The 14,799-nt window shown below is 38.9% G+C and overlaps 1 protein-coding gene across 1 annotated transcript; it reads right to left on the minus strand.

The window, feature by feature from the left end:
• Nucleotides 1-1,380: 1,380 nt before the first annotated feature.
• fbxo28 (F-box protein 28) lies at nt 1,381-14,397 on the minus strand. The gene is made up of 5 exons (XM_041790010.1): nt 14,208-14,397; nt 13,110-13,219; nt 10,504-10,642; nt 7,395-7,590; nt 1,381-5,264 (listed from the first exon to the last, which is right to left on the minus strand). The coding sequence occupies exons 1-5, from the start codon at nt 14,394-14,396 to the stop codon at nt 4,753-4,755; spliced, it is 1,146 nt and encodes a 381-aa protein (XP_041645944.1). The 5' UTR covers nt 14,397; the 3' UTR covers nt 1,381-4,752.
• Between the last annotated feature and the right edge of the window lie 402 nt (nt 14,398-14,799).

Genomic DNA, 14,799 nt, shown 5'->3' on the forward strand with positions numbered 1-14,799 from the left:
GACCTTTTGAACAAATAAGTTTGACTATATCTGTATATATCTATATATATCTAGTACATATATTTTGACCCTTTAAACTTTGAATCTTGATGTTTTTTTTTTTAAATCTCAAAATCATTCATCAGCGTTAATTTTTCCTCCCACAATTCATCACTGGTGAAAATGAGATCGTAAGCTCTCAGGTTAGACCTAAATTCAGACTCTGACCCCTGCTGTGATTGAGTTTGACCTCTCTGATCTAAAGGACAGTTTCACCTTTTTGAATTGAAGTTATGAAAAATAAGTTTTCAACAATACCTTTTTTTTTAAAGTGACTTTTCTTTTATATTTATTTAAATGAAGCCTTGGAAATGGAATAGCACAATGAAGAATGTCAGCTAAAAATGGCCTATCAAACTGCACTTAAACAGGCTCATGGCCAGGATTTTAGACTTATCTATAAGGCATATTTTCACAGTATTTTCTGCAGCTGAAAACTGACCAGTCACTCAAAAGCCAGTGGGATGTTGTGACTGTATTATTCTATATTTATATTCTTATTCAAAACTATTAAGACACTCTACTTCTATATTTCTGACTTTGCTAATGCTGCTGTTCCTCTACAGCTTATCCTAGCGCACAGCTGCTGGAGCTTGGGAACAAAAAGACAAACATTTCCTGTTTGTTTTTCCAGCAGGAAGCTCAGGGAACAAGAAACCAGGGTATTACAATGAATACCGGTCCTGTTAAATCCTCACACACAACAGTTCCACTCTTCCTAAATCACAGACTGGGACAGGAAGAGTTAGGAGAAATGCCTGAACGCTCCAGTAAGCTCCCAATGTAGCTTATGCTTGAAGCCGGTGTTTGCATGTATCATTGATGATTAATCCATCTAGAATTTTTTAAAAAACATGCAGTTCTTCCATCTTTGCGCTGTGTCTGCAGATCTAACTGTTGGAAGTAACTATGTGAGGTGATAGCAGTCGTTGTTGGCTTCACAGCTGGTTGTGCTATTCTGTACTGTGAGTTAAGATAAACATCATGAATCATGAGTAATTTAGGAGTGTAAAACTAGGAGGGACACTTATTACTTAATTAGGTACACCTGTTCTACTGCTCACTGATGCCAACATCTAATCAGCCAATCACAGAGCAACAACCAGAGCATGTAGGCACGGAGACAAGATGATCGACTGTGGTTCAAACTGAGCATTACAGTGAGGAAAAAGGTGATCTAAGTGACTTCAATCTGGATCAGTTCATCACCATCATGTTGGTGTTTTTCTAGGCAGGGGCTTTCATTAGTTATGATTCTTGTGGGGTGATAAAATTAAATATGAGTGAGTTAAATCAACTTTTAATAAGTTTTATTTTTACATTTGTAACAGTAATGTGTGCAACAAAATTGTACAGTTAGTCCAAAGTTGGCCAACTCAAAAGATAGTTTTCTTGGTATACATACATGAAATAATTCACAATCTACACTTAAAAGTACATGGAGATTACAGTACAATTTTCTAAACTGAGACGCAGTCTCAAATTAAGCCACTAGGTTACATCTTCTTGTGTTTATCTGACCAGTGTCATTAGAATACACGCTGGCGTTCACAGAGATGTGAACTGCATTTCCAAAAGTTCATGCCGTAAGTGTTTCAGTTCATCAAAACAACAGAAAGCTTCAAACAAAGAAAAGGGCAGCCACAATATGGGCTCACAGCTAACCTAGCCTCACAAGGCAAGAGACGAGTTTGAACAGAAACGAAGAGTACCGCCGCGCAGGGGAGCAGAGGCGACAGCTGCACAAACATCTTATTCTGAGCCACTCTGCTGAGCACAAACTTCTCTCTACTGTCAGACGTTCTGGTATTTCTACACTCCACCAGGCTTGATTTTAATCTTATTTCAGGGTTCATGTACACTATGAAAAGAAAAAGGAAATATCTGACTTTCCACTGGTGTAGTTAGGATCATTTCTGTCAATTTCCCTTGTTTTGGGTTGGAGGCAAGAAAAAAAGAGACTGCATGGCACTAGAGATGAAAATGGAAATGACTAATCTGCAAGAACAGACCATTTGAATGTGTTAAATAAAACATGAACAAGTGTTTTTTTCTGCTTCCATCTATTTGTTACAAATAATTACTCAAAGTGTGGGAGCAACACAGTACTTGATTATGCAAACACTTAAAGGTCACGTATTTTACCCTTTTAATGCAAGTTTTTATCAGTCTCAAAGGTCCCCAAACCACAGCTGTGACGTTTGTTTAAAAAAAACACTCCAATATTGGATATTTGCATGTCTAAAAACCCCTCTGTTTTGGCCTGTTATCGTGTCTTTAAATATTGATGAGCTGTCTAACCCCGCCCCTAACTCCACCCCTCTCAGGAAATGGATGTGGCTCTTCTCTCAGGATCAGGAGAGGAGGGCGGAAATTTCTTCCAACTGAACATGGGGGTGGGGCTTACTCCCCACATGACATGACATGAGGGGAAAATCTGAGAACAGCTTGTTTCAGCACACATTTTCTAAAAGGTGGAGAAAGAGAGGGGAGGAGGGAATGGATTTTTCTGATTCTAGGGGGGATTGTGGACAGGCCAGGGCTTTAGCCTGAAAAAGTGTGTAATATGTGACCTTTAATGTGATCCGATTTAGTCTCTCTAAACTCTGAAACAGCCGAGTGTCGGAGCAGGTTCTGACTGGGCTAAAATAAACACTGATAAAGGCTGTTTGATGAAAGCTCTGGAGAGCGTGGACTTCAAGAAGGATTGTTTTGTCAAACTAGAAATAGGAACCGTGGTGAAATGAGAAGTTTAAAGTCCCCAGAGGAGCTTTTTAAGAACTTTCAAACCCATCATAAGTTCTTTATTGGTGTGGACCGGTAGATATGGTTGGAAAAAGACAGAAATAGAAAAGTCGAATCAATTCCGTCTGTTCAAATTGACTAATAACCTTAAGAAAAGTCTTAATCTTAACCCTAAACCTTGAGTTAAGATGATCATAATCATGCTTTTTCAGTCTCTAAATCTCATTCCTCATAACCAGATCTAGAACCTTAAAATCTCTTGGTAGTGGAGTGACAGAACTTTTTAACTGGCTCTAGCTTGATGGAATAAAATGAAGCATGATTGTGCAAATGCAAGTTCTTTTCCCTGATAGTGATTCATTCGACAAACAAGAGCTACTTTCAAATTATCAGGAGTACCTCCCATGTTTTTTTAGTTTGAAATTGAGGGCAAGTCCAGAACGTTTCTGTAGTAAAACTGGTGGTATTAAAGTCATCCAAACTGGAGAAACAACACATTTAGAACCCTGGGACTCTATCTGATGTAGTCTTTAGTCAATAGTTTCCAATATTTTTGGCAGCAGTTAAGTTCATTATCATCAGAAGAGCACATTGGTTGATTAATGTAGAAGACAAGCATGAACATTAGGTGCCTTCAATCATACCAGAGCTAAAAAAACAGCCCTTTTCTTTTTTAAACCTTTGAAAAAACTTATTTACCTACACGAAGCAGAACTGGGGGTCCTACTATCCCTGCTTCATCTCTCAGGGTTCATAAGACAATGGAAGTCTGTGGTCATGAGGCACAGAGGAATAGTAATCCCGTCACACTCACATCTACCTCATGCTTTGCTCGTCTTCCAGGGAGGAAGGCAAGAGCAAACATGTTACCGTTACAAGAATGTTATCAGAACAGTGGTTTTCCCTCTTTCAGAGCCGTACGTTCTCTCTAATAATGTGAATGAAGAACTCCTTCTGTAGGACTTAACTGCAGTTTTCTGACAAGAATGTGAAGTACTTAACTTTGATGATGTTTATTGCACTTAACCAAGTAAATAAACTGAGTTAATTTAGATGGTGTGAAAGTGGAAAGGCGACCACATTTAAACAATAAAATGCAACTTAAATTATTCAAATATCTTCAAATTAACCTGTTATCTCCCTGTTTAATTCTGCATCTTCCTTTTACTGTTTTAGATGTTTTCCTAAAAAAAATCAACAGAAACTTAATCGACATCAAAAACAATGCGTCTTCTGTTAGCCTTATTTTTCAAGAATCTAATTTTCAGTTTGACAAACCACTTTAATTGCAAAAATATGAGCCTCTTAGAAAAGCGCCTACATTAAAATGCTGTGCAGCTACTTTAATGTAACCTTCAATAAATAGTCTTCTAAACTGCAAATGGAAAACCATCCGCCTACAGTCTGATTGAATTAGCTGGCTTTGAAGCCATATAAGACCAAATAAGGTGATAAACTATATATTCTTCTATTCAACAAATCCCATGTGCAGAAATGAAGTGTGATCTTCCTTTTTCCTATAATTTTAGAGCTCCATATTTGCCCTAAAAACACAGAAATCCCATAAATGATAAACATGTTCTTAAAATCCACAGACGAACAGTTATCTTAGAGTCCCTGTCCAGGGAGAGCCTCAGACAGGAGGAAGGAAACAGACAGGAACAGTAATGAGATCCCCTGACAAACAGCTGGTTTTGATCTGTCCATGGGACTTGTTGTCAACAGGAAAAATGTAGATTAACACCAGACTTGAAGAGTCCTTTAACAGTAAGTGACTATCAACTGTCTTCCCAGTTAATGCTGTGCAAAGTCCTGTTGACGTTCTGGGCTCAGTGTTAAGCTGTGGACAGCAGCGAGTCATTTCACAAGTGAGTGTGTGTGTGTGTGTGTGTGTTCATGGGCGAGGGGGATTTGGGCAATCAAGACTTAAAAACAAAAAAGAAAACACAAAATGACACACTGAGTCTCTTATTTCCTGCTGCGCAGCCGTTTGGACTGTCGTGGAAGATCCGAGCTCTTTCTGGTGCGTTTGAGTGATGATGCTCCCTCGCCCTCTGGCTCTCTGGGTAGAGAGGCTGCAGCTAAGCCGCCACTCGCTAACACAGTACCAGACGTGCTGGCAACAGTGGAAGACACAGCAGTGCTGCTGGATGTGGAGGGTACAGCCGTGCTCGGCCTGGGTCCTCCCAAAGCAGCGGCACTACTGTCCATCAGTTCACGGAGCTTGTGCTCCAGCTCAGCGAGGCGAGCGTTCTGCTCCCCGATCACCTGGGTCTGTTCCAGCAGCTTCTGCTCCTGGTCCTGTAGCTGCTTCTGCTGCTCCAGCTGCTTGACACGGATTTCCTGCATCTCCCTCCGCAATACTGTCATTGATGCCCCATTCACCTTCACCTGCTGCTGCACCTTGGTCATCTCAGAACGCGAAGGCGTGTTCTTGGCCAGCAGTGACATGGTTGTCAGGGAGGTAGATGGTCCTGCCACTGAGGATAGGAAAAGAGGGTTAGAGGTGTTCAGGGTTTTACTGCTGCATGAATTAAGCAATGGCACTCAGTCATCTAGAACAATGGTTCTCAGCTAGTGTGGTTAGACATAATGGTGTGCCTGAGTCGCCTACGACCAATAGGAGCCGGTGCTGCGCGTAAGCACATTAATTCACTTTATGCTTCAGAATATGAGGGAGCGTAGATCATTCTAGAGCTGCTGAATGTCCGCTCAGAACTCAAGAGACTGAAAAGCTTTTGCTCAGAGCTGCAGTCAGATCTCTGGATTTGTCTGTCAAGTCATTCCAGACTCACATGACAGGAACAGTAAACCGCCACTGGGATTTTCAAAGTAAAAGCCCGATCAGTTTGTTTCGTGCATTTTTCTAAGGTGTTTCTGGGATAGTTCCTCAGCTGTTGCAGTAACATGCAAAGTTGCTTCAGTGTTTAACTTTCCTTTCTACTCGATGTAAATGAATTAAAATCATTGGCTTATAGGAGATATTAACTCAAATCTGATCTCCTTCTACATCTTGTTCTCTGCTCAAAATTTGTTGTTGCGAATTCCACCAGATGCATGATGGGAAATAATCTCAAAACGAACTGTATTTAAGTCTTGTAGTTAGTGACCTATATAGTCTTTGCAAAATCTCAGTCTTAGACTGAAAACTCAACAGCTAGCCGACAAACTGTCTTTAGATATGAGAGGGTCTCAGATGTTGGTCTTTTAAGAGTTTTAGTCAAGTCTTTTCACGTGTAAGGCTGGCATTAGTTAAATCTCCTGTTCCAGATATCATTAAAAAAAAGACTAAAATGATCCACAATAACGTATTTAAGCAATATAACCAAATGGTCAAAATTTATGGAGGATCAGCTTTTAGAAACTATGTACGCCCAGGGAAAGCTGCAGCTTGCCACTTCCAGATGTGGAAATCTATAATCTGTCCTTGAAATGACCAAATTGATCAGACACTGGGAGGAACAGGATTCTCACCTGGACTGGATAAAAATAGAGAAGTCTATGACTGCCCCTTTTAAACCCTTAAAGGCTCTTTGACAGGTAAATCTTAAAGATGGAGATGATAACCTCATATTAAAGCACTCAATGTGGGTACGGTCGGATGTGCATAAAATTATGGAAAAATCTCAGTAGAAACTGACTTATTCTTCCATATGGAATAATCTACAAATCTGAAATGGGAAGCATGTGCTGAACTGGGATAGCTGGCAGAAGAGTGGTGTAAGCGTGATTTAAGATTCATATAGCGATGGAACCTTTAGGACGTACCAGGAGCTACTGGAACACTTTAAACTGAGTGGGAAAGGAGGATTTTGGAAATACCTCCAACTGCGGACCAGTATAGAGAGTGTTCTCAAAAATAAAAGTTTAGAGGAATCTAATTTGATACAGAAGGTTCTTGAGATGACAGACATTTCTAAGAATCTCATAAATATAAAGGGTGAAAGTGTGAGAACTTGAAATTAAATTGGAAAAAAGATTTAGGAAAGGCTATTATTGAGGATGGCATAATATCCTTAATATCCAGCAGTGGTTGGGTTTCAAGAGATATAAGGAGTAATTCATCATTAGAAAATTATACAAAGGTAGGCACTATTATACTCCACTAACGTTATCTAGGATGGGTCTGATACAAGAGAGAATATGCTGGAAATGTAATATACTATATGTGAGTGCCATGAAGCTCTTCCTTTCTGGAAAGAGGAGCTGGAGAGATGATAGAAAAGCCCCTACCAGTAAACCCTCAGCTGTGTCTTCTAGGAGATAAATCAGTTTTACCACTAGGTGTCACAAAAGCACAGTTTGGGTTATTATTAAATGGCTATATTATTGCAGCAAGAGTGGTGTTAAAAAAATGGAAAATAAATCCCAGTCACTGAATAGAATAATGTAACGACAGAAACGATCTCCTTTAAAAATCTGTCGGCTTGAATAAACAACAAAAAAGGGAAATTTGGAGCAAATTTCTTAACATTTTTCGGTTTGTTTGTTGTTGCTGGGTTTTTTTTGTCCTTGCTTGATTTTTCTATTATTATTTTGAGCACATATCAAAAAATTGACACAAAAAATCTTCCTCCTAGAACCTGTCTGTTCAAAGGAGTCAACATTACCTGGTGCTGAGCCAATGAGGCGACCAGACAGGTCGGCCCCCGGCAGCTTCTTCTTCAGGATAGGGACTATCTTCTCATCAAAATACTCCATGGCCATGGAGGAGATGTCCCTCAGCTCCTGTAGAACCTCATGAGCTCGCTGGGGGGCTCGAGTGGAGTTTACGTAGCGTAGTACTCGGTAAATCTCATCTATAACCTGACAGCACACAACAGATTCTGATCAGATCATCACAAATGAGACAGGAAAGCAGACAACAGGCATCAACTGCTCTGTCACATCTCTATGAGCCCGCTATACTGGCAGAGTCTCGTTACACAGTTTTCACACAATGCCTTACAAATAAAAACATGAGACACACTGTGGGAGCATGAGTGGCTGCAGCATTAAGGTCTGGAAATGTTTAGGTGACCAAATAGATTTGTCTTGTCATGTCCATCTTTAAATCCTCATGAAGAATCATCAATTATCAGATGATCTCATCATCAGAAACCTGAACCTCAAGATAAAAAAAACTTCAGAAGTGAATAGCTTTATCCAAAATTTACCTCCTGAGGATTTTTGTTTAGAATGCATTTTTAGTTTCTCCCTCTAATTTGGGGTTATAAAGACCTAATAAGTTAAAAAGCTCAGCACTGTCTTGGATCAAGAATTAATTTTGACTAAAAACTGTGTCCAGTATCAACACAAACTTCCTAAAATTTCAAAGAAACTACCTACTTCAGTGAAAAAAATGGTAATAGAGTTTTTTTAAGTTTCCCATGAAAAGTACCCCCAAATTTCCTCAAACGTTTCACTGAAATTTAATAATTAAGCCTAAATAAAAAAAAAAACTAAATAAATAAATTAATATTCTTTAACTATTAAAAAAAAAAACCCAAACCAAGTTCCACAAATGTACAAAAATATGTTCTCCAGGAAAATAATGGAAAATTCCCCTAAACATCCTACTTAATTCCCTGACATTTCCATAAAATTTTAGGAATCTCCAAGGACACCCCGCCTCCCAGTTGCCAATCGACCGCTGTGAAGGTTGTAGGAGGACTGAAGAGTTTTCCCTGCAGTCTATGAATAAACAGTCTGTCCTAAGGTAAGCACAGACTTCTGTCTGATCTTTCTCTCAGCTTCTACCCTGAGTACAAACTCTAACCATCTGGTCGGCGATACACAGTCCCCAGATGTAAACTGGACCGCTTTAAAAACTAATTTGTGCCCACCTCTATTAAAATTTTGAAAAGAGGTTTCTTGAGGCTGAAGGGTTGTGCAATAACTGAATGGTGTGTTCTCCTTTACCTTTAATCTTTATCTTTTGTTTCCTCGTTGTGACTTGGCATTACTGCAATACTGATTTAAAAAATGTATACATATTTCTATCATATCTTGTGCAACATATGTGGGCTGTTGGTTCTCACTGGTATTTGCTTTAATGGTATGTGCTAATCCAGCAGTTCCCAACCTTTTTTCCTATGAGCCTCCTCTTACTTGTATCGTAGAGGAGCTAAGGAACCTCTGGACCCACACAAACAAAAGATGATACATGGATGTTAAAAATTAACATCAAATTTAAAAGTTTTCATTGCTCAAATCTTTATTAAATAGACCCACACAAAGGTTTTCTTATTGTGAGACCTTTACATTGATTATTCATTTATGTTTTATCATGATTTTATTTAGTACAAGTGAATCTAATGTCGGCAACCTCAAAGCAGACAGAGCCTCAGACCCTAGGGAACCAATGTGTTAATCCATGTGCTTGTGGATCTTGTGTACATAGAAGGACTGGTGTTTTTATTGTTTTAATGTATTATAATATTAATGTATTATAATATTATTATGATTGTGATAGCTGCTGAATGTGTGTAGCACTTTAAGTCTAAGACAAATTTCTCCAAGGTGACAATAAAGTGTATTGTTTTGTATTGTATCATATTGTAAATACCCATAATTAAAAAGAAAAAATCTCAAGTTTCCTCAAGAATATTAAAAAAATGTCAAAAGAAATTCAAATAAAGTTCCCCCAAAACACAAATACATTTCCCAAATTTACACAAAAATGCAGGAAAATTTTCAAACTCCTAAGACATCCAAAAAATGTCCCTAATTTCCATGAAAACACTCAATATTTCACAGCACAAAAATCCAATTAAACTCTAAAAAATATTCCAATATCTTCAGCAAAATACTTAAAAAAAAATTCCAAGATATATTTCCAAAAATATTGATGAAAATTCTTGAAAATTTCAAAGCACATTCTCCGAGCACTCCGGCTGAATTACTTAAAGTTTGATGGACACTGCAGACAATTTTTATTTTTTTATTTATTATTTAATTTTTAATGGTAGAAATTATTACTATGATGTAGGAAAGCCAGAGTGTAGTGTCCACATATGTGCATACAGGGTCTTAAGAGGTTAAAAAGGAAAAATAATGGTTTAAAATAACAGAATGTTGATTTAAGTATGTCCAAGTTCTGCTGTCTATCTGTGTTTAATATAAACTGAACCAGCGCTGACTGAGGTGCTTTAAGGATTCTATTGTTATATTCAAATCAGAGACTTTCTTTAGGGATGCTTGTATTTATTAGCATGATATAAGTATAGGCAGATATTAGGTCGAAATGGTAATTTTCAGGTATCAGAAGATGTGAAAATTTCTGCCACATGTGGAATAAGGTTTGATGTTTTAAGGTTAAACATTATTTATATTGTTACTGATATCAGCTAAATTCATTTGAAAAAATCTGTCCATCAGAAATTGGCAAAAAACATTCCATACTGTGTTTCCCAACTTTAATCTAATATTCACAATCAATATCTAAAACCGACTTAAAAACACTTAAATCATGATATCCAGCCAATCAGAAGGTTTTTTCTGAGCTGGACCTCGTTACATCTTCTCAGAGACTTTAAAGAAAAGAATAATTATCTTGTTCTTTCAAAGGCCTAAACTCTGCATAGAATCCATTTGTGCCATTATGACACAACATTATGCTATAAAATAATACTGCTGTCAGTGTGAGCTTCGTTTTTAGAATAAAGGTCTTTGAAATTCTCCTGAGTCTGTCAGGCCAGCGTTGCTTATACCGAGTGGACCAGACGCAGCTGAACTTACCTTTCCTGGGATGAAGCAGCAGAGGTTGGAGTCAACATATTTCATGAAAGTCATATTGAGCAGAGAGAGGCGTGTCTCCACGGCAGCCAGGATATCAGCATGGCGGGCCAGAGAGTGGTTTCTCCTCTCTGATTCTCGCCTAGGAACAAGTCATAGAAACACTGGTGAAGACAGGCAACGTTTAACCCCTCACAACTTTTATTCAAAATGTTTCAAATCATCTATAACCATGCCTTACAACATCATATTAAGGAAGAAGGTTAGTCATGGCTGTACCAACAAAAGGAGAAGCTTTAGCCTTTCACAACATCCAGCTTAGTTGCTGCAATACTTCAATAAACTTGCAGTCAAATCTAAGGGCCAGGTGACCCTTCAAAAACATTTTCCTGGCTTTAAATTTGTTTCACTGTAAAGTCTAACATCATCAGTGATCAGACAACTCAGCTTCATCATGACTTTGCCTGTTTGAAGATAAAAACCTCTGATAAAACTGTGGGATACAACTTTTGATGGGACTGAACTGAAGCTATAGGAGCCTTGCACAACAATAAATATTATAACACAATATTGAAACAGGCTGGAATTGTTGATGTTAAAGTTCCAGGAGGACCAATCAAAGTATTCTAGGGGTAGATTTGACTGACAGGAGATCTCCCTGACTGAGGATTTACACAGTTAAAAACTGACTGAGTAGTACTCTGATTGCTGAAAGTCTGTTTTTTCCATATTCCATATTCCCATTTGCATCATTAGAGATAACCAACATAATTAGACTTCTTTTCTTCTAGACTTGGAATAACAGTTTGTTCCATCAAAGGACTTGATCCATCCTTTTCCCCTCAGTAAGTCTGCATTATGGTGACTACGTAACCATATTACATTACCAATTTAAAATACAGAATGCTTACTGAGCTTTAAGAGCCTACAGGCTACTTACTCCTTAAAAGCAGTAGCCGTGCTACTTGCTGTTGTGTGGTATGACAAAAGCTGCTGACACAACTTGCATTTTACTTTTTTTGGGATCATCTTTAAATCCTTCAAAATGCTCCCACTCTTAATGATTGAGTTTTTCTGCCCTTATGTTGTGAGCTATCAGAAAACTGAAAAAGATCTAAAAGCCAGCTGAGACGCTGCTGCACCAATGGCCCTGCAGAATTATGGGGCTTTTCCACTACGGCTTTTGGCCGCGCTGAGCCAAACCAAGCTGAGCTGATTTGCTTTTCCATCACCACTTTGGCCAAGCCAAGCCGCGCTCAAATGGCCCTGCTCATGAGCCAGGCAAAAGCGAGCTAACCCCACCTCCAAGCGTGCCGCACAGATATCAAAGTGGTTCGCAGGGTCCGATTTGCTGGGAGGATCTACTCCTTCTGTGACCGATACCACCTGCCCATGATAAATTTTCAGCCCACAAGGGGACGGGGAGATTCTTTTTATCCCTTCCTTAAAAAGATGTAAAGCCAATCAGATCAGACAGTGTAGAGAGATCGAGGAGGCCAAAAACACAACGCGATCAGCTTTAGGGTAGCTCTGTTGTGGTGGAAAAGCAAATCCCCTGCCACACTGGGCTGCCATGCTGGGTCAAACCCAGTAAGGCCAAGCAGCGCCATGTAATATAGAAGCCCTATTAGGTAGCTCACTTCAACTTTATTCCTGCACACTAAGGAGATTTATTAAAAGCACAATAATCTTCAGAATATTTAAAGATGATATTTAAACCTAGACAGAATACCAGTCGGGATTTATTTGGAGAAAAAAGTCAGATCTGTCTTTAAAAAAATCCCACACATTTAACATCCCCATTTAGTTGAAATGGAATGATCCTTGCGTTATAAGCAGGTGTTCAGCTATGAGATATGCAGTTGAATGAGGCCTTTTTTAATGAAATTTTTCTTCCTTTACTTTTTGGGGTCACCTCTACAGCTCATGCATTTAAAGAAATATTTTTTGCAGAGTTTGAATAAATGCAATACTTCCAGGGAAGCTTCTTATTACATTTCTGTTGCTATTGTAGTGGAGTCAGCAAAAGACGAGGTACAGAGCAAAGCTGGGTGGTGCCTGGCAGTGGTCAATCCTACTTATGTGCAAAACTTCTAGTGAACACATGGAATTGAAAAAAACTAAGAAACCAGCCACTTGTGGTCCTTCAGCTCTGCGATAAGAGATTACCGCACTAACAGAGAGACTCTGAGTGTGTCCAGTAGATAATACATACATTACAAGTGCATTTCTAAGATATCTGCTTCAATCCAGGCCTTTACTCCTCACTGTGTTTGTTAAACTAAACATCAGACTTGTTTTAAGGATGTAAGCTCCACAAATAATTTCCACAGACACACTGGGCTTCTTTTTTTATCTCATAAAGAAAGATGTAATTTGAATGAAAAAACTTTATTTTTAATTCAAAAGAACAACAGAGGTTTACTAGTTAACGTTCTAGATCTTTTAATGATCACTAAAAATCCATCCAAGACCATGTGGCACCCGAGCATCAAGAGATCAAGAGGTGAGCTGCTCCCCTATTCCACCAGTAATACAATATAGAGTAACTAATCCTTAGCAGCAGTAAACTTGTTTCTCTGATTGAGCTCTGCTGTTGTGATACTGACCTGGGCAGCTGGGCTTTGACTTGCCTCTGGCACAGACTGTGGTAACGCTCCACCTTCAGGAAGCCCTGATTTAGGACACGCTGGCAAATCATGTCCATACGCTTACACACCTGAAGAGGACAGAAAAGAAAAATAACAATCATAAAAAAAAAAACAGTAAACAGATGGTGCTTTGTGAATTAGCTCAAGTGTTTCACTTCTACTTCCTGCAACAAAATGCCTTCAAAGTAGATAACAGAATATCTGGTTGAGGCTACTTGGGCAGGGACATTTTTCAATAAATGTCTTATTAAGCATCCAGGTACACCTGAGAAAATATGCTCTACTATCAGAAGGTACTTCTCCTTGCTCATTTGAGTCTGACATGTGTAACAGAGGGCCTACAGGCCCAGAAACTCAAATGGGTCCACTGCAGAGAGCAGGGGGCCCATAAAACAGATCAGAAACTGTACTGCGGCTGATTTTAACGGTACTTTGGAAAAGGGCTTACCTGTCTGTTCACTGGGGGGGGGGGGGGGCATCTCTCATAATGCATCCATGTTACAAAGTGTTATATAGCATTTCTAGAACAGGACTAACAAGTTTGCAAAGCAAAATCTTTAATATGGGACTTAAGTGCTGCAACAAAGTCAATTTCACCATTTGTGGAGCGTTTTCAAAACCTTCCAACTTTATTAACAAGGTTGGCAGGATTATTTAAGCCTAGTGGGCTGCAGCATTGACAAGCACACCTAAACTTTAATGACTTATTAATCAGCTTAACGTCCCGCTGAACAAAATAGTCTAAATATTTTGGTAATAAATGAATGCTATGAATATTTATTCCGGTTTAAAACATACCCAGAAACCCTCTCACACTGACACTGAGCTCCTGCTGTATTTCTGCTGTGTCGTGTACCATTCTCTGCTTAGCTAGGCTAATTAGATAACAGCACATTAAGGAGTGCAGGGATAACGTCTGCACATGCATTCAACACCACTTTTATAAAAGCCCCACAAATTATACAGAAAGGAAAAAATGTTTACAGAGATAAGCAGTGCTTGTGGCTAGATTTAGCTTTGTTCCCCTTCTAGTTGGCTTGTTTTTGTTCTCCTTACCGAGCGCAGCAGGCTGATTTCATCGTAAGACAGGAAATTGAGAATAGTTTCAATAGCCACGATAGGTAGTCCTAACAGCGGGTTGTTCTGGTGCGGCTGATCGGGTGGAGGAGTAGACTGTCTCGGTGACACCGCGTCTGAGTCCAAGGACCCAACACATCCATCAACTCTTTCTACCACGGCCGCCATCTTGCTTTGCTAAGGAGGAGGCGGAAGTGACGTTTGAAATAGGAGCTAGCGTGACATTTTCACTTATTTCACCTGACCGGATTATAACTATTACCGAATATATCGAAAGCAATAAAGGGTGAGGAACCGTGACTCACAGTGACAGACTGTTTTAAATGGAAAAAGTAATATAAAATTACTGACTACAGATTAAGCAAAGAAAAAAATAATGACAAGACTGAAGAGAAAACAATAAATGTAACAGAAACTTAGGGAAGGGCTGCATTCATTCATCAATGTATCAAATACCAGTTAATTTATAGGCTTTTGTTTCAATTCATTAATTTTACAAGGGAAAAAAACCCATCAATATAGCATCTCATTCAGAAAATCCAGGAATCTTTGGAAGTTTTCCCTAATAATC

This window comes from Cheilinus undulatus, linkage group 6 (assembly GCF_018320785.1).
Source record: "Cheilinus undulatus linkage group 6, ASM1832078v1, whole genome shotgun sequence".
Taxonomy (NCBI): Eukaryota; Metazoa; Chordata; class Actinopteri; order Labriformes; family Labridae; genus Cheilinus; species Cheilinus undulatus.

Bases quoted from the DNA above. Each gene is read 5' to 3' on its own strand.
- fbxo28 (XM_041790010.1), bottom strand. From the start codon at position 14,396: ATGGCGGCCGTGGTAGAAAGAGTTGATGGATGTGTTGGGTCCTTGGAC. The intron at 13,220-14,207 runs GTAAGGAGAACA...TGTCCTCTTCAG, and splicing joins AAATCAGCCTGCTGCGCTCG to GTGTGTAAGCGTATGGACAT. The intron at 10,643-13,109 runs GTCAGTATCACA...ACTTGTTCCTAG, and splicing joins GTCAAAGCCCAGCTGCCCAG to GCGAGAATCAGAGAGGAGAA.